Below are 25,483 nucleotides of genomic sequence, written 5' to 3' on the forward strand. Positions count from 1 at the left end.
CATCCTTTACATTTTCCTGGCCCTCACTCATATTTCCTATCTTACAGTTTATTGAATCTGATTTTATATTGATCTTGGCCATTTTTCCATTTTATTAATTATATATTGTATTTTAATCCCTTGCCGCTAGAGTATATGTTATCCTTTTGACCTTTATCATCTGCAGATATTAATATACTCTCCACTCCATTCTTCAGATTAATGAAAATGCTGATTAATAATAGACCTTTGTGGACTCCTATTCAACATCACCTTCTTAATGGACACTGAACCATTTAAAAACAGTTTAGGTTTCTTAGCCAGTAGTGAAACCACTTTATAATTCTATTTAATCCACACTGCATTAGTGGTAGAAATGGAAAGAAAATTAATAGGAACTACTTGGATGAAGTCCTGGAGCTCTTGTCTGGTTTTCTTGTCTGCTGCCAATAACTTGTCCCTTCTCTCCCATCCCCAAATGCTATGATTATTTGAAATTCTGATGGCTGTTTACTAGTGAAAATTAGTTTTGTTTTTTCATGTTAATCTTTATAGCAATGTTTGTCCAAGTTAAAGCCTTGCCATATTTTTGGCTGTCTGTACAAAATGTAATTAGCGCCTCATTTCCACAAGTACTAATTTCACTCCTTTTTTTTTTTTTAAGTATTTTTGCTAAGCATTGATGTTTCAGGCAAGACCCATAACGACAACTGACAAACTCTGTTGGACCTGATCCTGAAGTCTATGCTTAACAAGAGACTCGTTGGAGTCAATGAGAGATTTGCCTAAGTAAGGATTTCAAGATTCGGTCCATAATGAAATTAACAATGTTGAAATGTAGTTCTGCTTTGAAAAGTAACTGTAAAAATGGCATGTGAAATTCTATGTGCCTCTGACTTGCATATCATATATGCTCAGTTTGCAAATAAATACATATTTTTCTAACTGCCAGACCTGTAAACTTAATCTGGGATCAGAGAGTCCAGTGGTGGTCTTCCTGATGCAAAACTAGAGAAAAAAGGAGTTTGAGGAGATATATAAAGGGGAGGGCATTGAGGGTGCTTGGCCATATGTAGAAAGCAGCCTGAAGATAAAGCACTAACAGAATGGTGGGAAGAGGAGACAAAAGATCTTGACACTGAGGAAACTTATGGAAAAAATTACCACCAGATCAGCTGAACCAGTGTTAAAACTGGTGGGAATCATAATATAGACAGCTTAGGCTGTGGCTACACTTAACACTTCAAAGCGCTAAGTGTAGTCAAAGCGCCAGCGCTGGGAGAGAGCTGTCCCAGCGCTGTCCGTACTCCACCTCCCTGTGGGGAATAACGGACAGCGCTGGGAGTCGCGCTCCCAGCGCTGGGGCTTTGACCACACTGGCGCTTTGCAGCGCCGCAATTTGCAGCGCTGGAGAGGGTGTGTTTTCACACCCTGCTGCAGTGCTGCAAATTTGTATGTGTAGCCAAGCCCTGAGTCAGGTTCTAGCATCCTTACCATATAACTCAAACCTACTGAAAGCATTATTGACTGTTCTGTGTTCACACCTACAATCCCTTAAAATCTCTATTCAAGTTCTAGAATTTGTATTGTGGACTGGAGATGTCAAAGCAGCCCTTTGTCCTGAGAAGTATCATACTCTTCCATCCCATTCCCTACTTCATTCCTTTTTAAAAATGTAGCGGAAGCAGCTTCTGGTGGAGGCTGAAGCCCAATTTGGCCATCTTGCCCTCTGTTCTAGGATGACACTGGGTTTTTTTGCAGTGCTTCATTTGTAGCAGGGCTGAGTCCAGCACCTGTAGGCTTGGCAGTTCATAGCCCTGGCATCTCTGGGCTTGCTCCATCAGTTATGAAAGTAAAAAAAAAATTGCTTGAGTCCTAGCAACTAGTTGCTTGAGCCCCGGCACCTTTCACTACAAATTAAGCACTGTTTCTTGTGAGGATTTGGGAGAGGGAGGCTTTGGGGGGAGCAGAGATTAGAAACTTGTGGAGACTTCTGTGCACAGCATAAATGAGACTGTAAATTAGCTTTCTGTAATTTAGGGTGTGTGTGTTGGGGCAGAGGGATCACTATATAATCAACAAAATCAAAAGGACCATTGACTTTATTTCTGAGGTCTAAAGGTGCTTGGAAAAAGGGAGAACTGGGTTATAATTTAATCTACTATTTCGGTATAATACATTTTTTTTAACAAGCAAAATATGTTCAAATAATAAAAGGCCTGTTGTAAATTAATAAGAGAAAGGAAATACAGAGTTAAGGATGAAGATCTCTCCTTGACTTGTCTTGTTGTGTTTGGATACCTGAATACAGTGTAAATTGTGCCATATGTACTGCAATATGTGATCACAATGGGATATGGAAAGGGCCACATCTCAGTATTAAGTCTTAGTTTCCTTGCACTTGATCTTCAGATCCTTAGTGTTAAGGCTCTGTATTGCCAATATGTCTTAATAGTGGTCACATAGTTTGTTGATTCTAATTTTTTCTTGTGCTCTGATAAGCACGTGCTGCCTAAAACCACATCTTAGCTCTGCAAAAGAATGGAGAGATTTTAAAAAGTCAATTTTTAATATTCAAATAAGACATTTTAAAAAGTTTTTAAATCTGAATTTTCAACTCTCTCAGGGACTGAGTTACCTGTGAATAAAGTATAATGATAAAAACCAAATTTCAATATGTAATTTCAGTGAGGAGATTGTATTTTATTTATTTATTTAATTTATGCTACCAACTATAGATATTTTGATTAGTAGCTGAAATAAACTTACTTTCCCCCACTACAATCTCGTGACTTCTTCCCTTTTTCCCCAGTTGAACCCCCTGAAATAAGTTTTTAAAAATCCTCTTTTCTTTGTGTTATAACTCTCTGTAACAAAAAAGATGACCCTGGACATATGGCTTAAAGGCCTTGTTTAGCTGCGTTAGAGCATAATAATATGTATGGGTTCCCCACAGGAAGTAAATATTGTGCATGTTTGTACTGGTTTCTGAAAATATTTCCAAATACAAAGCAACCTTCTTAAAATTGTTTCCAATTTGTTGATTTCTTTTCTCTTTTTTGTTAGATGAAAGGTGCACTGACTGAAATTATCCAGCTCGCTACCTTGGATTCAGACCCCTGGGTCTTAATGGTAGCTGATATTTTAAAATCCTTTCCAGATACTGGCTCCCTTAACCTTGATCTTGAAGAACAGAATCCCAATGTTCAAGATATTTTAGGAGAACTTAGGGAAAAAGGTAAGCAATCTTTTTTGTCTAAAATTACAATGCATATTTGACACTTTTGCATTCAAACCACTATGGGTGAAAGTCAAAGAGGCCAGGATAATACTGTATGTGTTTAAGAATCTAATGGGAAGCAATAAATGTGGGTTGAATCCAGCAGCTCTTTGCCCCAGGAACTGTTCCATGTGAGGCAATGGGACTAGGTTAGGAGTGCCTGATGTATAATTTAATAAATATTACTCTGGGATTAAACTTATATAAACTTTTAAAAGATCATAAATTAAACATTGTTTTATTCCTGTCTTGCATTTTTTACTAATATTCAAGGGACTTCCTGTTGTCTATTTGTTATTTAAAACTGTCACATTAGGAGAGAAGCTCTGTGCACTTGTTCATAGTTACCATAGCATGATATTAAGCTCTCTCTCTAAGACCCTGATCCCAAAGCAGTGAGCTTTGTGTGGGCAGACCCCTGTATGGAGCCTCATTAAAGATGAGGGTGTACATCTGTACTTCAAGGAGCCAACTATTGTGCTATATAGATGGACTGCAACTATACTAGCAGTTCTTAGGAAGTGTCCCACTGGTGTAGCTTCACTACTGATGGCAGCAGTGAGAGCATTAGTGTAGACTAGACTGAGGCAGTTAAAATGCCTGGGCCATGTATATGCTAGTACTACCAGTGATGCAGTACCAGTGTTAGTGCAATACAGGAACTATCCCAAAAGTTGGAAGTGCCACTGAATGGAGTGGACAGGAATGGTTGTAGGAGCCAGGATACAGCAAAGTAATAGAAAAACTCCTTGGAAAGAGTACTTCATCGTGCTTGAAAATAGGAGTGATCATTTGCTTGTAGAAATCTTCACCTCTCGGTATTTTGTGGTCTGCCGGATTGTGTTTTCTGTTTTTTGTTTTTTTTTAAATGTAGCTTCTGAGTTAATCTTCAGCTGTTTTTTCCAGAGTACTGAAATATGTACAATACTTTTAAAATAATTTTACACTTAACTAGACAAATCTAACATGGCCGTCTTAAAAATAATATATTTCCTGTTAAATCTTGGTGAAGGGTTACTTGCTATAACATAGCTAGAGTTGGTGGGTTTCTGGAAGGCTGATTATGAGCAAAATAGAAGCTTCCCTCAGTGCCTGAATAAATATTTTGAAGTTAAAAATCACCTGCACAAGCTATATGAAAGTTGTCTTGTAATTATCTGTACAAGAGGTTCTTTTACCCACATGCATTATGTTAACTCTTTATACAGTAAGTGAATGTGAAACATCAGCTATGTTGCCGTTGGAATGCCAGTACTTAAACAAAAATGCCTTGACAACACTAGCTGGGCCACTTACTCCCCCAGTGAAACACTTCCAGCTGAAAAGAAAACCCAAAAGTGCCACTCTTCGAGCAGAACTCTTGCAGAAATGTAAGTAGTAAACTAGCTAGTTGATCAGATACAGTTACAGATAGGATTGTAAAAGGAAGGCATAGAATTCAGTCTGGTTCCTCAGTACAGGAACACGTATCATATCTTCCCTTCTTACAAGAATATGCGCTGGCTGGTTTTCCACAATACACAACAATGTGCAGAAGATCAGGACTAAGCCTATCAAAGCCATTCTGGCTGTCACCATATTAATATGCTAGTCTTGTTTTTATAATCTTAAATGCTGTTCAGATTTGAAGGCGCTAAAAAAATACATTTCCCCCCCCCAAAAACAAACAAAAAACAAGCAAGATTAGATTATTTGATGGTTATATTTAGTAATCTGTTTTAGAGACTCATCAGGAAGAGCTTTGGTTAAGATGCTTGGGGCTCTTACCACAAAAATGAAATTGGAACCTAGCTGAGCTTTGTCATATGTTTTTGCAACAGGGCGCAGAGGCAGCCAGTGCATGCTTTCCCTTGCTCATTGTGCCTACTGTGAGTGAAAGCCAAGAGGATTTTCATTAACAGAAGGCAGGAAGTCTAGCCACAGCCATTCTTTAACTGAGTGAATTTAGAATATTGTACTGTACACTGCACTTTGTTGTAGCAACTTGCTTTTACCTTTCTTTGAGTTGATTAGTCAATTAGATTGAATTAAAATATCAACTTGAGTATCTAAGCATTTTAAATGAAATTTTTACATTTTTAACTTTCTACTTTCCCACTCAAGTACCGTATATACTCATTCATTAGCCTAGCCCGTTCATTTGTAAGCTGACCCCTCTCCCCCCAAAAAATGGATAGGTAAAAATAGCAAAAATTGTATGACCCTTTCATAAGCTGACCCTGTATTTCAGGGGTTGGAAAACTTTGGCTCCCAGCCCATCAGGGTAAGCCGCTAGCAGTTAGGATGTTTTGTTTACCTGGAGCGTCTGCAGGCATGGAGCCCCTCAGCTCCCTGTGGCCACGGTTCGCCGTTTCGGCTCCGCCAGCTCCCATTGGCTGGGAACGGAGAACTGCGGCCACAGGGAGCTGAGGGGCTCCATGCCTGCAGATGCTCCAGGTAAACAAAACAACAGTGTATTAGATCAGGGATCGGCAACCTTTGGCCCGCGGCCCACCAGGGTAAGTACCCTGGTGGGCCGGGCCGGTTTGTTTACTTGCTGCGTCCACAGGTTCGGCTGATCGCAGCTCCCACTGGCCGCGGTTTGCTGCTCTGGGCTAATGGAGGCGGCAGGAAGTGGCGCAGGCCGAGGAATGTGCTGGCCGCCGCTTTTGGTGTAGACCCATTTATAAGCCGACCCCCGCTCTTTGATGCATCACATTTTTACCAAAATATTCAGCTTATGAACAAGTATATACGGGAGATTGTTTATTTTTGTTACTTTGCATACTTCTGTAACTTAGATTATCTGTTACACAATCCTTTTAATTTTTTTTTTTTTTTCCAAATAGTGCATTATGTGATTTGTCAAACATTGATGACCTGTGTCAATTAAAGATACAGTTTCCCATCTTGTACTAGATTAGGTCCTATAAGAATTTTAGGTAGGATGTGCAGTAGTTTTCATTTCAAATACAAATTTTGAAATAACTAAAGCATTTCTCTTTATAGCAACAGAAACCGCACAACAGCTCAAGAAGACTGCAGGAGTGCCTTTCCATGCCAAAGGGAGGGGGCTGGTCAAAAAAATAGATACAACAAGTATGACTCGTTTTATATTACTGCTTGGTAGAGAATAATTTATATGTCTATACAGCTCATATGTAGGTAAAATAGTGTTTGCAAAGAATAAAATTGCAAGGCTTATATTTTTAAAAACTGGATTTCAGAAAGGAGGGAAATGAAGCTCTATGGAAACATGAAAATAGAAAAATAATGATGCACTTTAGTGGAAGTAATCTTAAATTGACTTTCACATATGGAAAGGAGAACATGTGATAAGCATAATATGGGGTAATTATTCCAGGTGAAATAGTTTGAAATTCTTGCTTGGAATTTTTTTCTTACATGTATAGATGAGGTTATATATAAAAATAGTATATTGTAATTCTTAAAATAAGGTTCAAAACTGTCAAACATAATTACCAAGAACATAAACAGTTCTGCGCATTAGAAGGGAAAATGCAGATAAAGCCTATCAAACACTGACTCGGAGAGATGCAAAGAATGCCTAGCTCTTACTAAGGATATTGTAGGAATTGAGAATAGTTGTTTTCTAAATGTAAATAACTATAAATGTACCATTTTCTTGAAGTGTCAGTGTTAGGTAAAAAGCAAGTCCTACTCACCTCTCCAGCACCCGAGTTAGTGCGGAGTTGGTATAGGGCTCAGAGATCTGTCAGAGACCAGACAACAATTCGTTGATCAACGGGCTCACACCATCCTTAGCTTAAGAGCCAAGCTTTGGAGTAAGTGTGGCCAGTTTATTAGGGGTGAGCATCAATGTTTATACACAGAAGTAAACAAAGTGATTAACAGATCATAATGGTCATTCATAATCAATTAAGATTCTACAGGATAAAACAGGTTAAAATGCAAATTGGAGAAGACAAAAGGAGAGATGGCTACTTATTGGGAGGGGAAGGGTCATGAGTAGTTCGCAGGTCAAAACTTTTGATTAAAAGTTTCAGACAGAGACATGTAGTCTGAGTTAAGTTTCAGTTCATAAAGAGTTCAGACTCAACATTCCTCCATTTGTAGCTATTGGGATAACTATTTACCAACAGCTACACCCCATTTTAAGGAGCCAAGGGCTGCTTGGCAATTTCAGCCTGGGCCCAATTTGGTAGTGGCGTTTTCAAAGTGCAGTGTAGTACTGCTTGAGCAGTTGTAGAAGGCAATCGTATATCCCTTAACAATTAGTTGGACACCCTTGTGATCTGAGCAGGGCTTCTTAAAAGCTGACTCTGAAGGCTTGCCCACCCATGAAAAAGTTGGATCGGGGTGAGGGATCCACATATGGGATAAGTGGGATGCGCAAGGCTTGAAGCCAAGATTTTTACTAAAGGCGGTGCCATTAAAATACATGTTGCATTTACTGGTTCCCACAAAAGTTGACCCCTTTTCTTTAACAAAACACAGTGATCCTGTCTGATTTGTTACCCTGAGATATCTGTTAATTGGCACTCCTGTTTTGTCCCATGTAAGATTGTGTTGGACTGGATCTTTTACTCTAGCCGGTGGCATCCAAGTCATATTAGCAGTGGTCAGGGGAATGGGTGTGAAGGGGAGTCCCTGTTCTGCATTTACTGGAAATTGAGTACATACCCAGCAATTACTTCTATTTCCTAAAATACGAGTTTTAACCTCGTGGGAATATCTAATAAAAGCATTATCTTTTAATGCTAAGCAGAAAATAAACTAAAAAGGCATAATAAAAAACATAAAGTTGTCAGAATAAAAGGTCCTCTCATTTTTTCCGAGTCAATTTAAGTCTGATGTCTGAAAGAGGTAAGCTGGTCCACTGGTCAGAGGCAGTGTCCTCAGTGGTGGCAAGAGCTGCTGGTCCGTCACTGTGGTCCACTACGGCTGGCTTGACGTGGGAGTGGTGGATCCAGGATTTGCGTCCTTCCAGGAACACTGCAGTCTGGGTTGTTAAAAGAACCTGGTGGGGTCCAGTAAACCTCGGCTGGAGGGCGTCGCCACGAACGAACTTTTTGGCCCAGATGAAGTCCCCTGGTTGGAACGGGTGGATCTGTTCTTCCAGCGGCACGGTCTGGGAAAACTGTGAGGCTTTCCAAAGGGTACGGAGGCGAGCCTGTAGGGAGAGAAACTGGCACGCGGTCATATGATCCCCTCCCAATAGTGAAACATCAGCACGTGGTAGCGCCCCGCCTTTGAAAGGGGGGTGTCCATAGAGCAGTTCAAAGGGGGATAATCCCAATACACGGGTTGGCGAGTGCGAAGGTGAAACAGGACCAAGGGAAGTACCTGAGGCCACTTTAACCCTGTTTCCTGACAGTATTTAGCCAATGTAAGCTTAAGCTCCCTATTCATACGCTCAACTTTCCCGCTAGACTGGGGGTGGTAGGGTGTATGAAAGGAGTGTGAAATGCCCAGTCCTTGTTCTAAATGGCCAAGGACATTACCAGTAAAGTGGGGTCCGCGATCTGAATCAAGTATGAGAGGGATGCCAAAACGGGGTACAATGTCTCTAAGGAGGATCTTCGCCACTGTGGCAGCAGTACAATTAGCAGTAGGAAAAGCTTCGACCCATGAAGTCAGAGGGCAAACCAAAACAAGGAGGTGCTTTTTCCCAAAAGCCTTTGGCATATCTGCAAAGTCAATTTGAAGATGTTGAAATGGAACAGCAGGTGGCGGTCTTCCACCCTTAATTTTGTTAAGAGGCGGAGCAGGTCCATTTCGCTGACATGTGCTGCATGCTTTCACTATTGACAGGCAGTAGGGTTGAATGCCTGGAGCATACCAAAAGCGAGCGATGGTATCCACAAGGGCGTGCGTGCCGTAGTGACCCCCCTTATCATGGTGCCAGCGAACTGCCACGGGGTATGTGGAGCGAGGGAGGCAGGCTCGGCCATCCGGCATAAGCCAGGTCCCTTTGACCAGAGTGGCTCCGAGGCTCTCCCACGACTGTAGTTCAGCAGCGGGTACCGGTACGGGGTGCGGTGGAGTAAAGGAGGAGGTCACAATAGCCAACGTGGGCATGGCTAAGGGTAAGACGGCAGCCGCCTTGGCGGAGGCGTCAGCCAGGGCATTCCCACGGGTGACGGGGCTATCATCTTTAGTATGGGCCCGGCAATGAACTACAGCCAGGACCGAGGGTTCTTGGAGGGCATCCAAAAGCTTGTGGATGAGGGGGAGGTGCTGAATGGGTTTACCGGCAGCTGTCTGGAAACCTCGAAACTTCCAGAGGTGGATGTGACAATGCACAACTCCAAAAGCATACTTGCTATCAGTAAAAATGGTAACGGTCTTACCAGCGGCCAACTGGCAAGCTCGGGCCAGGGCGTAGAGTTCGGCGGCTTGGGCTCCCCAGTTGCCTGGCAGTGAGGCGGCCTCTTGAATGTCCCATTCAGAGGTGACTGCATAACCGGTGAAACGCTTGCCATCAACATAGAAGGAGCTTCCGTCCGAGAAGAGGATGCAATCAGGGTTGTCCAGTGGCACGTCAAACAGGTTGTTCCTTATCTGTAGATGCTATGAACTACTTCCACACAGTCGTGCTGATCCTGGAGGACTGGCAGATCAGGAAGCAAGGTAGCTGGATTAAGGGGCCCACACCTTTCAAAAATTAGGTTAGTGTCTTCTAGGAGTTCGGCCTCTAGCTGCTGCTGACGATGGGCCGAAAAGACTTGGGTCGTGCCCTTACGCAGAAGGGCTGACAAGGCATGAGAGGTCCAGACCGTGGTAAAATGACCCAGGGTCAGGCTCTTTGCCTTTGTGATCAGCAGGGCAGCTGCTGCCAGAGTCCGGGTGCAGGATGGGGTTCCCTGAGCGACAGGGTCGATCTGCTGGGAGTAAAAAGCAAGCGGGAAATGGTGGGGCCCGCTCAGCTGGGTAAGGACGCCACTAGCAATTCCACCCTTCTCGTGGACAAAAAGGTGAAAGGGTTTGCTGTAATTGGGGGGGGCGGAGAGACATGGAGGAGGCCACACTGTCCTTGAGTAACGGAAAGGCTTGGATCGTGTCTGGGGACCACTGCAAAGGGTCAGGAGCAAGGTTAGCAGTGAGTCGGTGGAGTGGTTTGCTCAACTCCCCGCAGGACGGCAACCAAGGTCGACAGAAGCCAATTAATCCTAAGAAACCTCGAAGTTGTTTCTTGGTGTTTGGCAGAGGGCAGTTCTGGATAGTCTTTATGCGGGCTGGGTCCATTTGTCTCCCCTCTGGGGTTAACAGGAAGCCCAGATATCGGACCTTCTGTGAGACCCACTGAATCTTGTTAGGGTCTACCTTGTGGCCTCTGGTGTGTAGGTATAATAAAAGTGCCTTACCATCGATGCGGAGGGCGGCTTCTTTGCGGTTACCTAGTAGGATGTCATCTACGTATAGGACTAACGTGGATCCCTGCGGACTGGTGAAGCCTTCCAAGTCGTGGCGTAGGCATTGGCTGAAAATTGTGGGGCTGTCTCTGTAGCCTTGAGGAAGTCGTTGCCAGACATAACTTTGTCCCTCCCAGGTGAAACCAAAGAGATATTGAGAGTCTGGGTGCACAGGAATGCTGAAAAAGGCTGATTTTAAGTCAATAACAGTGAACCACTCAGCATCCCAGGGGATTTGGCTGATGATAGTAGCTGGATCAGGAACTACTGCATGAAGAGGGACCACATACTGATTAATAACCCGTAGATCCTGTACAAAGCGCCAACGAATAGGGTCTCCGTCCTTTTTAGGAGGCTTTTTGACAGGCAGTATAGGGGTATTACAGGGAGTGCGCTGAGGGCGGACTAGCTTTTGTGCAATGAATCCCTCGACAATGGGGCGGATGCCTTCCCGGCCTTCCAGCGACAGGGGGTATTGGGGGACTGACGGGGGGGCTAAGGAGGGCTTCACTTGAATCCTTACTGGCTCTGCTGAAAGGAGCAGGCCAACGTCAGTGTCAGAAATTCCCCAGAGGGTTGAAGGCAAGTCAGTGAGGTCAGGGGAGAGAGAGGGGGGTGTTTCCCAATTACCCTGAGCTGGGGCCGAATCTCCTAACACTGTCATTAATAGTCCTACCCCTTCAGGAGTGCAGGTTAAAGTAGCCTCAAGCTTACAGAGTAAATCCCGGCCCATCAAAGGGATCGGACAAGCTGGGGAAAAAAGAAAACGGTGAGAAAAACATTTATCAGCATAAATAACATTTAGAGGCAAAGTGAGTCCCAGAGACTGTGGATTGCCTTCCACCCCAGTTGCAGTTTTAACCTCAGAGGATAGCCAGGGAGAGGGGGCATGATTTAAAAGAGAGAAAGTAGCTCCAGTATCAATGAGGAAACAGACAGGCAGTCCCTGGACTGAAAGGGTTAGATGAGGCTCTTTGCTGGGAGGGGAGAAAGTGAGGAAAGAGCCGGCTAAAGACATTAAGGAAATAAGACCATCACATTGTTTGCCTTCGCCCCCGGGGTACCGTCATTGAGAAGGCTGAGTTCGCTGCAGCTGTTGCTGTTGCCCGTAGTTGATCCAGGCCTGAGGAACGGGCTGGGCTGGTGGTGCAGGAGTGTATTCGTCCCTGGTGTAAGTATCTGCGGATGCGACCGGACCCTCTGGCCGTCCCCAGGGGCATTCAAGTTTAAAGTGACCGGGTTGTCCGCACTGAAAACAATTTCCTGGTGGCTGGGGTTGCCAGGACCCTCTTCCCCGAGCACCCTGAAATCCCCTGCCACGGCCATGGCTTCTGCCTCGAATACCACCGCAAAAAGCTAAAGCCATCAACTTATATTCTTCCTTTTCTCTTTCTTTTTACTACTTTCCCTTTCTCCCATGCAAAACTCCTCCCGAGGTGTGCCCCTCCATTTCCTCCTTATCCCTCTGCAGAGATTCCAATCTGGAGTCCTGCAGATTCCCCTCTGCACTCTGGAGAGAGTCCCCTTGCGGAGGAATAGGGGCAGGTGCAGTGGGGACCAACTGACGAGTTAAAACACGCCGTGGTTTACACCCTTCATCGAAATAACATGGAGGGGGTTCACTCTCGGAAGAATACCTGACTGCCATAATCTTTAAAGATTTCCACAGCTCTGCTGCTGTGTCCCAACAAAACCAGTAACATAACTGTCCCGGATGGTCTTTTTCGATCTGGCTCCTTACTCCTCTTAAGGCAGCCTGTTCGAAAGAGCCATACGAAGGCCACCTCATCCTCGGGTCGGCCAATACCGCGGTATACCCAGTCCAATTCCTTACACACAGTGTGTACAACTTCCTCCTAGACATTCCTGTCTGTACTGGGAGTTTCCCTTCATTCCATAACTTATTTACAATCCCCAGCGGACTCTCAAGAGGCACGCTAGTCCCTTGACCCATGGTGTCTGACAGGAGCCCTCCAACTGGCGTTTATCCTGCTGTCCAGTACACGACCCCTCAATATTGAATTGGCTGGGAGAAATCTCCCGTGGCGCCTGCCAATTCGTATATGAGTGGTCTGACCACTGGACAGAGGCACCGCACCAGAAGGAATCCCGGACGAGCCCCCAAATTGTTAGGTAAAAAGCAAGTCCTACTCACCTCTCCAGCACCCGAGTTAGTGCGGAGTTGGTATAGGGCTCAGAGATCTGTCAGAGACCAGACAACAATTCGTTGATCAACGGGCTCACACCATCCTTAGCTTAAGAGCCAAGCTTTGGAGTAAGTGTGGCCAGTTTATTAGGGGTGAGCATCAATGTTTATACACAGAAGTAAACAAAGTGATTAACAGATCATAATGGTCATTCATAATCAATTAAGATTCTACAGGATAAAACAGGTTAAAATGCAAATTGGAGAAGACAAAAGGAGAGATGGCTACTTATTGGGAGGGGAAGGGTCATGAGTAGTTCGCAGGTCAAAACTTTTGATTAAAAGTTTCAGACAGAGACATGTAGTCTGAGTTAAGTTTCAGTTCATAAAGAGTTCAGACTCAACATCAGTACCTTCAATATTTTAGGGTAGCAGTAGCACCGCTACAGTTAAAATTGCACTCAAGATTTCCATTTTAATGGGATGAAAAGAGTCTATAAAATGTCAGGTTTCAGAGTAGCAGCCATGTTAGTCTGTATCTGCAAAAAGAACAGGAGTACTTGTGGCACCTTAGACTAACACATTTATTTGAGCATAAGCTTTCGTGGGCTACAGCCCACTTCTTCGGCTGCATGGAATGGAACATATAGTGAGGAGATAGATTCAATGTTTGTAATGGCTCAGCCATTCCCAGTCCCTATTTAAACTTAAGGTGATTCGTGGGCTGTAGCCCACGAAAGCTTATGCTCAAATAAATGTGTTAGTCTCTAAGGTGCCACAAGTACTGCTGTTCTTTTTATAAAATGTCAGTGCTCTGAGAGAATCAGTTCCAAGTGTTTGTTGTAATTTCTGAACTGCTTCAATTTTCTGTATCAGTTTGTAGTGGAAAAAAAGTTAAGGCCACTTAGGCCAGCTTTTGAAACTGCTGTGCAACTAAACAATGTTAGTGCCTGAAGCTTTTCCTTCGGGGCCTTCCTACAGCAATCTGAAGTATGAAAATTGGTCTGATTCTTTGCTATGAGTAGATTAGAATAATATTTGTTAAGTTGCATTTCTTTAAAATAAATAACTATTTAAGCTTTAAAATGTTACTGCTTGAATGTTGACATTGATACAGTGGTACTGATCAATGTTGACACTGGTATAAGATAAGGTATATTGGTAGCACAGGAGCTACGTGGTCACAATTTGCTGAAGACACAAGTTATAATGGTAGTGTTGGAGTTATGTCAGAACAATGACAAGGGGTTTAGGATGATCTAATTTATCAGACATACGGCTTACTACCACACTACAGGAGTTCCGACCCTAATGAAGTGTGTCTTTGTCCCCCGCTAGAGGACAGACTACAGATAGTGGTTTGTCTACCCTGGACTTGGAGCTAATAAAGCTGTCTCTTTAGCTCAAGCACTAGAGGCTCATACTTTTAGATCCTGAAGTCTCAGGTTTAATCCCCTGGATACATGTGGGGATTGAAACTCCTGTCAACCTCAGAAATTTGGGACAAGCTTCCCTGGCCAGGGTGTAATCCATGCTTACAGTGTTTCTCTTTGTATCCCACTCGTCAGGCTTTTCTAATGCAAAATAAGCCCTGGACCTCTGGATTTTAAAGCTATTGTTTTGAGCTAGAGGATTAGGCCATTTGGGCAGAGGCAGACTCTAAAAGCTTAGTATGTGGGGTAGCCACTGTAGGAAACAAAGTCAGGGTTAACATTGCTTACACATTTTTTTTTTTTTTTGTAGAGGTGGTGGTTCAGGGCATTTTAAAATAGGTTATATCTTACAAGTGGTGGAGGACAAAATGATGTTGGTGTATTCTGAATCCTTGTGCCATCAGACATGGCCTTCAAACAGTGTATTAAACAGTTTAATACTTTGGTCATACATAACAAATGTCATCACTGTCAGTTACTATTGATCTTGCCTTGTGTGCAGGAGCTAGTCTCATCTGCAAGAGCCCCCATGCATGTGCCCTCCTCTGTCTGACTTCCTGATTCTGGCCTCTTTTTCACCCAGCCCCCAGCTTCCTCTGGCAGATTGAAAAGCTTCAGTAAGCTCACATGTGCCTGTGATCCCGGGAAAGGATGCCAGCAGGAATGTGTTGTAGGTCACTTAAGATTTTCACAAAGATACATGTTACATTTAATCCATATATGACACTTCTTGAGGGTACCTATGGTGAGACACACCTGTACCACCTGCCCTCATCTGTGCTTACTGTGGGTCAGCTTCCCAGCTTCACCAGCCTCTGGAAATACAATCACTGACTTCCAGGCTCCGCAGGCACTGCTGTCTTTACAGGTTAACAATAGGCACAGTCCAACCCCCGAGTTCACCACGTGTCTCCCTAGAGTGCCCAACCTCTGATCTCCGGATGCTCACAGAATTCCCAGAGCCTCTGCTCCCAAAAGAACAGTACATCTCAGCTTACCAGTTATACCTTAGATCACAGCTCTGCTTAACACCCAGCAGTTAGAGAACAGATCCAAGTGATAGCAAGTAGAAATATTGGAAGCAAAGGGTTACATATAACCAAGTTCATAATATGCATTCTAGAACTTAGACTTACTTTATTGGCCAAGGAGTGTCTAAGTTTAGTTCACCCCAAAGTCTTCCCAGCATTTTTCAATGAAGCCTGGCTGTGATCCTTTTTTCATAAAGCGCACACTCTGTCAGCTTAAAGAAAGGAGTATTTGTGGCACCTTAAAAACTAACAAATTTATTTTAGCATGAGCTTTCGTGAGCTGCAGCTCACTTCTTCGGATGCATAGAATGGAACACACAGACAGGGGATATTTATACATACAGAGAACATGAAAAGGTGGAAGTATGCATACCAACAGGCAGAGTCTAATCAATTGAGATGAGCTATCGTAGCAGGAGGAAAAAAAACTATTGAAGTGATAATTAAGATGGCCCATAGAAGGTGTGAGGAAAACTTAACATAGGGAAATAGATTCAATTGAAAAAATAGTTCAATAGTTTTTTTCCTCCTGCTGATGATAGCTCATCTCAATTGATTAGACTCTGCCTAATCAATTGACCTTCCACCTTTTCATGTTCTCTGTATGTATAAATATCCCCTGTCTGTGTTCCATTCTATGCATCCAAAGAAGTGAGCTGCAGCTCACGAAAGCTCATGCTAAAATAAATTTGTTAGTCTTTAAGGTGCCACAAATACTCCTGTTCTTTTTGCGGATACAGACTAACACGGCTGCTACTCTGAAAGCTGTCAGCTTACTTTTTACATGAAGGATGCAGAGTGAGTTCCTCTTTCTATAGTTATAGTCCAAAAATCTATTGTCTTCACTTGTAAACTGGATTCCCTTCTGCTGGGTTATTTCTTCCTGTAAATTCCTCTCAAAGATTTTACAATCCCTTCATTACTGTTCAGCTCAGACTGTAAATGGGTATCTATTGTGAACCACACAATACTCAATTTACATATAGCCAAACAGACACACATCTCTTGCCTGAAAGAAACGTCTATCACCTTCTGGTTACCAGCTCCAATTCACAGACCTTAGGAACATAATTTTCAATATATATATATACACACACGACTCCTTGAATATTATCTATGTATACATTTCACAGTGATTATGATCACTAGGATTACTTCGCACCCTTGGCAAACTAATATGAAGAGATCAGACCCAGTGAATCCCTGTATCACTTATGCGCCCCTTTGCCTTCTGCCAGTTGGCACCAAGGTGTCCCGGGTCACACCGCACAACTGCTGAGGTGGAAAGTTTAGTAAACATTTTGGGCATTTGTCACATGTTAAGTGCTGGTGTCACACACTTAATGTGGCCATCCACAGATTCCCAGAATACTGGGCATTCCAGCACGTCTGGGAACTGCATGACCCCACCCCTGCCTGTATGACCCTGCATTCACAATGCATGCAAGATCACGCTGGCAGGGATGGAGTGGCGCACTCTTCAAAATGGCATCCCCCATCCAGCACTAAACAAAACCATGTCCAGTTTTGTCCCAGTACTGGATGGGGGACAAACTAGCCCAAAAGAGGACTGCCTTGTATAAAACCAGACGAGTGAAATCTACCAGTATGTGTAGGGGACCAAGGTAGAGAGGTGCGCTTCACATTGGGTCACATTGAGGATGCATCCAGAGTAGGAGCATGGTAGCCAGACCTGCTGTTGGAGTGCAGACATGCACCTGCTCCTGCAGCCACTCCTGCCTATATGCAACTTCCAGAAGTGCAGGTTAGGCTGTGGCGTTTTTTAGGAAGTGAGTGATGGTGTAGACTCCTTCGCAGAGGGTTACTCTGGCTGACGGATTATCATCACTGCTAATACAGCTGGTTGTTTTTTACATAGTTACTTTCAATAACTGCACTCTCTCACACCTTGAGGAACATCTATGCAGCCGGAAGCAGTTTCAGGCAATGCAGTTTTTCTATCTCTATTTCCTCTTCTACCTACAGTAGATGTTTTCTGGAACTACAGTTATCTGTGCTCTTATCTGCCTTTTCTCAACCAGGCAGTGAGGCTGCATTATCAGTGTATGGTGACAAAGAGATGTAGAGACATGTTATTGTCTGCCCAAGTGCCCTCACAAGAAAAAGGAAGGTGATAGAACAGATTTCCGCATAACACATGAGAACCTTCAGAACATCTGAACAGCTTCTCAGAATCCTGCTTGGATCTCTGAGAGGAAAGAAGAGAAGCATCAAAATGCAATCTTATCTACCCCCATCAGGATCTGCAGAAGAGTCTCAAAAACTTATGGTCAATAGCATCAAAAGTCGCTGGACAATTAAAATAAAATCTCTACATGGAAACCTGAGTTCCCTCCATCCATAGGAGAAGATAATCAGCCAACAAAATGAATGGATACACTCTGTTAAATCCAGGCCAAAAACCTGATTGAAAGCAGGAAAGTCAAGTAGAACACCAATTACTTTTGTCCTCTTTCTAAGAAAGGGGAAGGTTGGAGACATCAAGGTGGCTTCTAACTGCTTGTTTGAGGGAAGTTGATAAGCAATATGTTGCTCCTTCCCATAGCTTAGGTTAATTTTCATAAGCTATTAAGAAGTTAAGTGCTTTACTGCTTTCTTTATGTATGCATCCAAAACACATCTTAAAGCATATTAAGGTTGCAAAGTCAAGGACTCAAAAGTTAGGAAATGTCCAAATTAAAGCTGCTTGTGTTAAAGCTTCATTTGGAACCCTTGCATTATGATTTAGACTTTAATTACATGATTACATACTATTATTTTTCCACAGGGTCTCAGTCTCATTCAGGGAATGGGTAGTCACTCCATGTTTCTTTTATCCTCCACATTCCCTCCATACCTCTTCTCTTATGCAATCCCACCATCACCCTCTGCTCCTATCCACCCTCATCACCAGCTGCTGCACCCCTCTGACTCTCTCCATCCTCTGGCTCCTGCAATCTCCAGTGTATTTCAGTCAGAGATGCACAAATAACATGGTCAATTTCATCTCAAAAGGTTAAAGTATGGTAAAGTTATAAGCAACTGAAAACTCATCATATCATGGAAAACGTTAGGCAGCCTTAACTATAGGAGGTGCTACCAGCTGCGCCTATAATTCACCTTGATTAAATTCAGCCTTTAGCAGTAAGCAGAGTTTGATGTAGTTCGGTAGCAATACGTCTCTTTTAATAGATTGCTTTATTTAAATTCTTGTGCATGAAAAGATATCTGTTTGCACTTAACTGTGTAATAATAGTGGCTCATCCTTAAATCCTTGGGTCACAAATTCTGACCCAGTGAACTCCTTTTATTAACATTTTTGCAGGCTAAAATAAACCTCTGAGGTGCATCTGATGTATATCTATAGTCCATTCCATCCAAGAAGCTTTTAAAGCTACAGTACAAGAAATGAGAAGTCTCTCTAGGAGTCCAGATCTCATCATTCTTTACAACTGACGTTGCTGATTTTTTTTCTCCCAAGCCCCGCTCAAAGGAATACCAAAACAAGCTCCATTCAGGAGTCCCACAGCACCTAGTGTATTTAGCCCTGCTGGAAACAGAACCCCTATACCTCCATCAAGAACACCTCTGCGCAAAGAAAGAGGAGTGAAGGTAGGTAGTAGCCTTTTAAAATACTGTTGCATTTTCCCGTTAGTCCCCAACCTCTAATCAAAAGTGAACGATAGTTTGCTGACTTTGGTTATAGAGCAGTTAATATTTTTTTGTTAGTTTCCAAAGTATTTCAGCAAATACTACAAATCATATACTACTCTTTTTTAAAAATGAAAAACCAAATGCACAATTACAAAATATGGAATAACTGGGTAGGTTGCAGTACTGCTGAAAAAGGGATCTATCTGGTGGTTGTACACCTCTACCCTGATATAACGCGACCTGATAAACACAAATTCAGATATAACGTAGTAAAGCAGCGCTCCGGGGAGGGCGGAACTGCGCACTCTGGCGGATCAAAGCAAGTTTGATATAACGCGGTTTCACCTATAATGCGGTGAGATATTTTGGCTCCCGAGGACAGCAATATATTGGGGTAGAGGTGTAGTGGATCGCATATTGAATATAAACTGACAAAGTGATGCAGTTGCAAAAAAGGCTAATATTCTGGGGTGTATTAACAGGAATGTTATATACTAGACATAGGAGGTAATTGTCTTGCTGTGCTCAACACTGGTGAGATCTCAGCTGCAGTATCGTGTCCACTTCTGGGGAGGCGCATTTTAGGGGAGATGTGGCTAAATTGGAGAGAGTTCACAACAAAAATGATAAAAGGTTTAGAAAGCCCGATTGATGATGAAAGGTTTAAAAAACTGGGCAAGTTTAGTCTTGAGAAAAGACAGGAGGAGGGAGAGGGGATCTGATCAGTTTTCAAATATGTTAAAGGCTGCTTTAAAGAAGACAGTGATTGATTGATCTCCATGTCTGCTGAAAGTAGGACAAGTAGTAATGGTCTTAATCTGCAGCAAAAGAGATTTAGATTAGATATTAGGAAGAACATTCTAACTGTAAGGATAGTTTAGCTCTGGAATACTCTTCAGAAGGAGGCTGTGGAATTGAAGGTTTTTAAGAACAGGTTAGGCAAACACCCTTTTAGAAATGGTTTAGGTATACTTGGTCCTTGGCAAAAGGGACTAGACTTGATGACCTCTCAAGGTCCCTTCTAGCCCTGCATTTCTGATATTCTATGAAATACCTTTTTGTAAGGCATTTCAGTTCAATAATTAATTTTTTTTTTGGGTAGCTACTAGATATCTCAGAGTTGGATATGGTTGGTGCTGGTCGTGAAGCAAAGAGAAGAAGAAAGACTTTAGGTTGGTACAACATGTCTGTAAGGTGTATAAATGTTAATAACTGAAACTACCTTGAGAACAAGATCCAGATATATTCTATCAATTTCATTTTCTTAAATCCAATTTTTAATTTAAAATTATCAAATCAGATGGATTTAAACTTGAGAGAAGGTTCCTCCCTTTGGAAAAAATGGCTACTAACCTTCCATAACTGTTCTTTGAGATGTGTTGTTCATGTCCATTCCAAAGAAGATGACTCCCAAGCCATGGCGCAGGTGGAGGATGGAGTTTATTGGCATGCTGATTGTTAATACCGCTTGGCTGAAACCTACATCATCTCTAGCCTGTTGGGTGATGGCGTAATGGGATGCAAAATAGTGAACTGATGACCACATTGCCACTCTACAGATGTCCTGGTTAGGAACTGGAGCTACAGACACCACTGAAGATGCTTGAGCCCTTGTAGAATGCGCCGTCAAGGCAGGAGAAGCAGGGACCTTTTGCCAGGTCGTAGCATATGTGGATACGTGATGATAAAAGTCTCTGGGCCAAGACTAGAAGGCCTTTTGTTCTGTCTGCAATGGCTACCCTTTCTGTGTAGGCAAGTGCACGTCTTTGACGTCTCGAGTGGAGTCCCTATTCCTCCCTGTTGGCATGCGGCTTCAGATAGAAGACCAGTAGGAAGATATCCTGGTTACTATGAAATTGTGAGACCACCTTTAGAAGGAAGGCCGGATGTGGCTGCAATTGAACCATGTCCTTGAAGACTGTATAAGGTGGTTCCAAAGTAAAGATTCAGATCTCCAACACCTTCTGGCAGAAATAATGGCCACCAGGAAGGCCACCTTCCAGGATAGGTAGAGCAGAGATCACATTGCCAGCGGTTCAAATGGAGGTCCTGTTAGCCTTGCTAACACCATGTTGAGGTCCCAGGGAGGGCGTGGCTGCCATATCTGGGGTTATAACCTCTCCAGGCCCTTAAGAAAATGACTACAATTAGAGTTTGAGAAAACAGAATGACCATTCACCCATGGGTGAAGAGCCGAGATCGCAGCTAGATGGACCCTAATAGATGACACGGTTGGACCTTGTTATTTCAAATGGAGTAAGTAATCTAAAATGAAAAGTGGTGGTGGTTGTGCATGTGAAACACACTTCTGCATAGACCAGTTCAAGAATCTTTTCCACTTCGGCAGATAAGTGGCTCTAATGGACAGTTTTCTGCTCTTCTAAAGCACCTCAAACCAGCTCAGAGCATGCTAGCTCTGTGGGGTTCAGCCACAGAACTTCCCTTCATCTCACAGTCTGGACTCTATGTTCATATGATGTTGGTGGCTGTGGTCCTGGAAGATCAGGTCCGGAAATGGATGCAGGCAGATTGGCGTTTCCACCAAGAGGTGTAGTAGGGTGGTGAACCAGTGCTGATATAGCCATGCCAGGGCTATTAGATGCGTCTTGTCCCTTCTGACCTTCAGCAAGACCTTGTGAATGAGAGGGATGGGAGGAAATGCGTGATGATCCATCCAAGGGAGGAGAAAAGTGTCTGAGTGACCCAGGAAGGAGCAGAACTGAAGACATTTCTTGTTATGCTTTGTTGTGAGCAGATCTAACTGGAGAGTCCCCCACTTCTGAAAGATGCCTTTCATGACATCTGGACAGAGAGACCACTTGTGGTGGTTGGACAAGGATCTGCTGAGGTGATCCACTGGCTCGTCCCGTGCCCTGGAAGATAGGAGGCTTTGAGGTAGATCGAGTGAGCTAGGCAGAATTCCCACAAGAGAGAAGCACACTCCACACTGCTTCTTTTATATAAAACATCGCTATCGTGTTGTCTGTAAGACCCAACATGCACTTGCCCTTCAGATGGGGTTGGAAGGCCTGACAGGCTAGGCAAACTGCCCTGAGCTCCTGATGTTGATGTGTAGCAAGAGCTCTTCCAAAGACCAGAGTCCTTGAGTCCTGAGGGTCCCAGCCCGTTGCTGACATGTCTGTGACGACAGACATTGATGGTTGGGGTCTCGAGAATGGGACTTGATTTGGTCTAACCACCAAAGAAAGGAGGCGATCACTGATGACCATATCCAGGTATACCATGCCTGAAAGGGTCTGAACTGTAGTCTTGCATGCTTCACCACATAGGTTCATGATGCCATATTTTAAAGGTAATAATTGGAGATATTCCAATCTCCTAGAACTGGAAGGGACCTTGAAAGGTCATTGAGTCCAGCCCCCTGCCTTCACTAGCAGGACCAATTTTTGCCCCAGATCCCTAAGTGGCCTCCTCAAGGATTGAACTCACAACCCTGGGTTTAGCAGGCCAATGCTCAAACCACTGAGCTATCCCTCCCTCCCATATGGCCCAGGAGCTTTAAGTAGTCTCATGCCATGGTAATGGGATGGTTTCTGAAGCTTTCAATGAGCACCCCTATTGTTTGGAACCGGGTTTCCAGGAGGAAGGCTCTGGCTTGGACCAAATTGAGAATCGCCCTGATGAATTCTGTCTTTTGAACTGGAGAGAAAATAGACTTCTGTATATTTATTAACAGACCTAAGTCCTAGAAAGTTGGCTGTGTTATACATGTCTCCATCTGGGCCTTGCTCCGACCTCTGATCAACCAGCTGTTGAGATAAGGGTAGACCTGAACCCAGTCTCCTCAGGAAGGCTGCCATGCACTTTGTGAACACCCAAAGGGCTGCTGACAGGCCAAATGGGCTTAAACAAGGCTTAAACCCTGGAGACCAAGGCATGCCCCGGTGCTAGGGGTGTGGGTAACCCTGCTAAGCAGGGTACAGTAATCTAAACTGAAACTTAACCATTACAAATAATTATGTACAATGGAAGAACAAAGCCCACTGAGAGGGGTACTTGTAGGAAAATGTAAGAACGAGCTGAAGTTCCAGCAACTGTCACAGGTGGTAAGAAGGATCGGTAGAACACTTTATAGCGGCGTTACGAGCACACAACTCCAAGGGGCACCAAAGCTGACCTGACAGATACCACTGAGGGAAAAACTTTCCAGTGGCGGTGCTCGGGGTGAGCACACACCTACTTTGGAATGGACATGGGCAAGCACTTGAAGAATTAAAGGTAGCCATGTTTGTTTCTGAATTCTACTAATTAAAATGCCATGTGTCCTGGAAATATGTTGAGAGGGTTGAACTATCTGTGCCCTTGTGAACATAAACATCCCAACAAAGATGAATGTGACATTAGCTTTTCCTTTTGTGTTGCAGTTAAAAAAAAGTTCTGAAATATTTTGTGTATTCTATAGTTATTACATAACTAAGTGAAATTTTTAAAGGTTTAATTTTGAATCATTATCTAAATGGTATAAAGGGTCATTCAACATAAATCTTGAAGATCTTAAAAGAATGAAAAAAACATGTTAAGCATTATTTAATAATCCTGACTGAAAAGACTGGGCTACTTAAACACACCCAGGAAAACAAATTAGGTGGCATGGTTTTCCTGGAACACTTTCTTCATTTTGCAGTTTGCTAAATGAAAACACATCTCAGTTCATTTTTGTAAGATACAAAACAAGTTAAATACATTTTTATGAATGAAATCACAATTGTAATAAGTGTTGTGATGGATAGCTGTGCTTGATTTCTCTGAAGCTGGCCTGTTCTGTCTGATTGCTCAGATTCAGTATCTTGGTGAAATATAAATTGTGGTTAATTTAAGCATCAGCTTGATTATGAAGCCACTTGGGTATTTTATATGAAAAACGTTTTTGTTTTTTTTAAACCAGCATTGTAACACGTGTTTTTTGTTTTGGTTTTTTTTAAAGTAATTTTTATCAATTTTCTTTTAATCTTTTACGTGGATCACTCTTTTTAAAAAAAATCTAGTTCAGGAATTAGGAAAGTTAACTTAAACTAACTCCATCTTTTTTATCCAATAGATACAGAAGTGGTGGAAAAACAAGCCAAAGAGGAAACAGTAGTGGAAAATGCAACTCCAGATTATGCTGCTGGCCTTGTGTCTACCCAGGTAAGACTTTAAATTGCAGTGAAATTGTGCTACATAATGCTGGGATATTTTATTCAAAAGGGTAGTTCTGTATCACCTTTAAAGCTTACCTCTAAGAGAATAATAATTTTGTAATGATTGCACAAAATATTGTTCTATTCTTGATGTATTTTGCTAACAATATACAATGCAGAATGAACACTTAAATGTGTTCTGGGAAAACTACTGAGAGCTTTTAGGGTCGATCTTCTCTTCTGAGGGTTAGAAGGGGATGCGAGGTGTTTGTGGAAGCCAAAAGGTTATCCTTGCAAGCTGCTAAGTCTGTATAGACTTGGAATGACTGACAACATCTCAGGGAGTTTCTGGTGTTCTACGACTTATCTGCACAGGGAAGTTATACCAGTAAAAGGTAGGCTGTGAATTCAGACTGCACTTGTTACACCAGTATAAGTCCCTGTGTGGACACTCTTTTATACCAAAATAAGAGTGCCTTTTTCCAGTTTAGTTGATATTGCGTTGGAAGCCATTTAAGATAAGGCACTCTTATTCTGGAGGAGTTACTATCATTTGTATAATTGGAAAAATCTCCCATGTAGATAAATTCTTAAGCAAGTGCCAAAAAGAAAGCGGTAATGGAGAAACAGAGAAATGACAAAGTTGACATTATATGTAAAAGGTCAGAATTTCCATGCAGTCATGTTGTATATGGTTGCAAAACCATTTACTGTTTTACAGAAACTTGGCCCTCTGAACAATGAGTCTGCACTACCTTCTACAAGCTATCTGCCTGCAACACCCAGCGTGGTTCCATCTTCCTCCTATATCCCAAGCTCCGAAGTGCAGCCAGGTAAAATAATCATTTTTGCTAATGGCACTTTATTAATACATTGGTTCTCATATACATTTTCGCAGCCATTCATTTGTAATTACAAATGCAGGTCACAATCCTTCAACCCTCCCTGGTGTAAATAATCTCACTGACTTCAATAGGACTATTTGTGTAAGGGTTGCAGGAGAAGGATTGTAGTTTTTAGTAACAAAAGACCTATCATTTACATTATTTTTAAAAGAAAATTCTTACTTTAAAAGTAGCTATGAAATCACTTTTAATTATAGATCTGACTAAGGCTAAGGTACTCTTTATCCCCTTAAATGGTTCGTTTGCTTGGTCTTTTTATAGGCAATCTGATTGTAAGCCATTAGGAATGTACATTAGTCGAAAGATTGCCTTGTGGCCTGGGTGTGTGAAGGAGAGAGAGGTACTTTCTTAAGTGCTAAACAATAATTGTATAAATTATTAAAGGCTTACTGCTTAACACATGGTGTTCAACCACAACCTATCTTTCTGTCCACCCTCCCACCTTTTTCCTTTGCGTTTTTATGAAGGTCTATTAGGTACAGTTGAGCGCTTAAATTTTTCAAAAATCAAGTTACATTCAATAATAGAAAATAGGGAA

At 42.7% G+C, this 25,483-nt stretch overlaps 1 protein-coding gene across 3 annotated transcripts in view; it reads left to right on the forward strand.

Annotated features, from left to right (window-relative positions):
* The window catches only part of NELFA (negative elongation factor complex member A), a 40,949-nt gene that overhangs the window by 6,498 nt on the left and 8,968 nt on the right, over positions 1–25,483 (forward strand). Inside the window, exons 2-9 of one of the 3 annotated variants that reach the window (XM_045018838.1) lie at positions 3,046–3,052; positions 3,140–3,217; positions 4,468–4,629; positions 6,248–6,337; positions 18,727–18,857; positions 20,002–20,071; positions 23,959–24,047; positions 24,762–24,873. In XM_045018838.1, the coding sequence (XP_044874773.1) occupies positions 3,046–3,052; positions 3,140–3,217; positions 4,468–4,629; positions 6,248–6,337; positions 18,727–18,857; positions 20,002–20,071; positions 23,959–24,047; positions 24,762–24,873 (739 nt within the window). Of the gene's footprint in view, positions 1–707; positions 769–3,045; positions 3,218–4,467; positions 4,630–6,247; positions 6,338–18,726; positions 18,858–20,001; positions 20,072–23,958; positions 24,048–24,761; positions 24,874–25,483 lie in introns of those variants that run through there. The other 2 variants (XM_045018839.1, XM_045018836.1) reach the window with 2 other exon arrangements.

This window comes from Mauremys mutica, chromosome 5, assembly GCF_020497125.1.
Source record: "Mauremys mutica isolate MM-2020 ecotype Southern chromosome 5, ASM2049712v1, whole genome shotgun sequence".
NCBI lineage: Eukaryota > Metazoa > Chordata > Testudines > Geoemydidae > Mauremys > Mauremys mutica.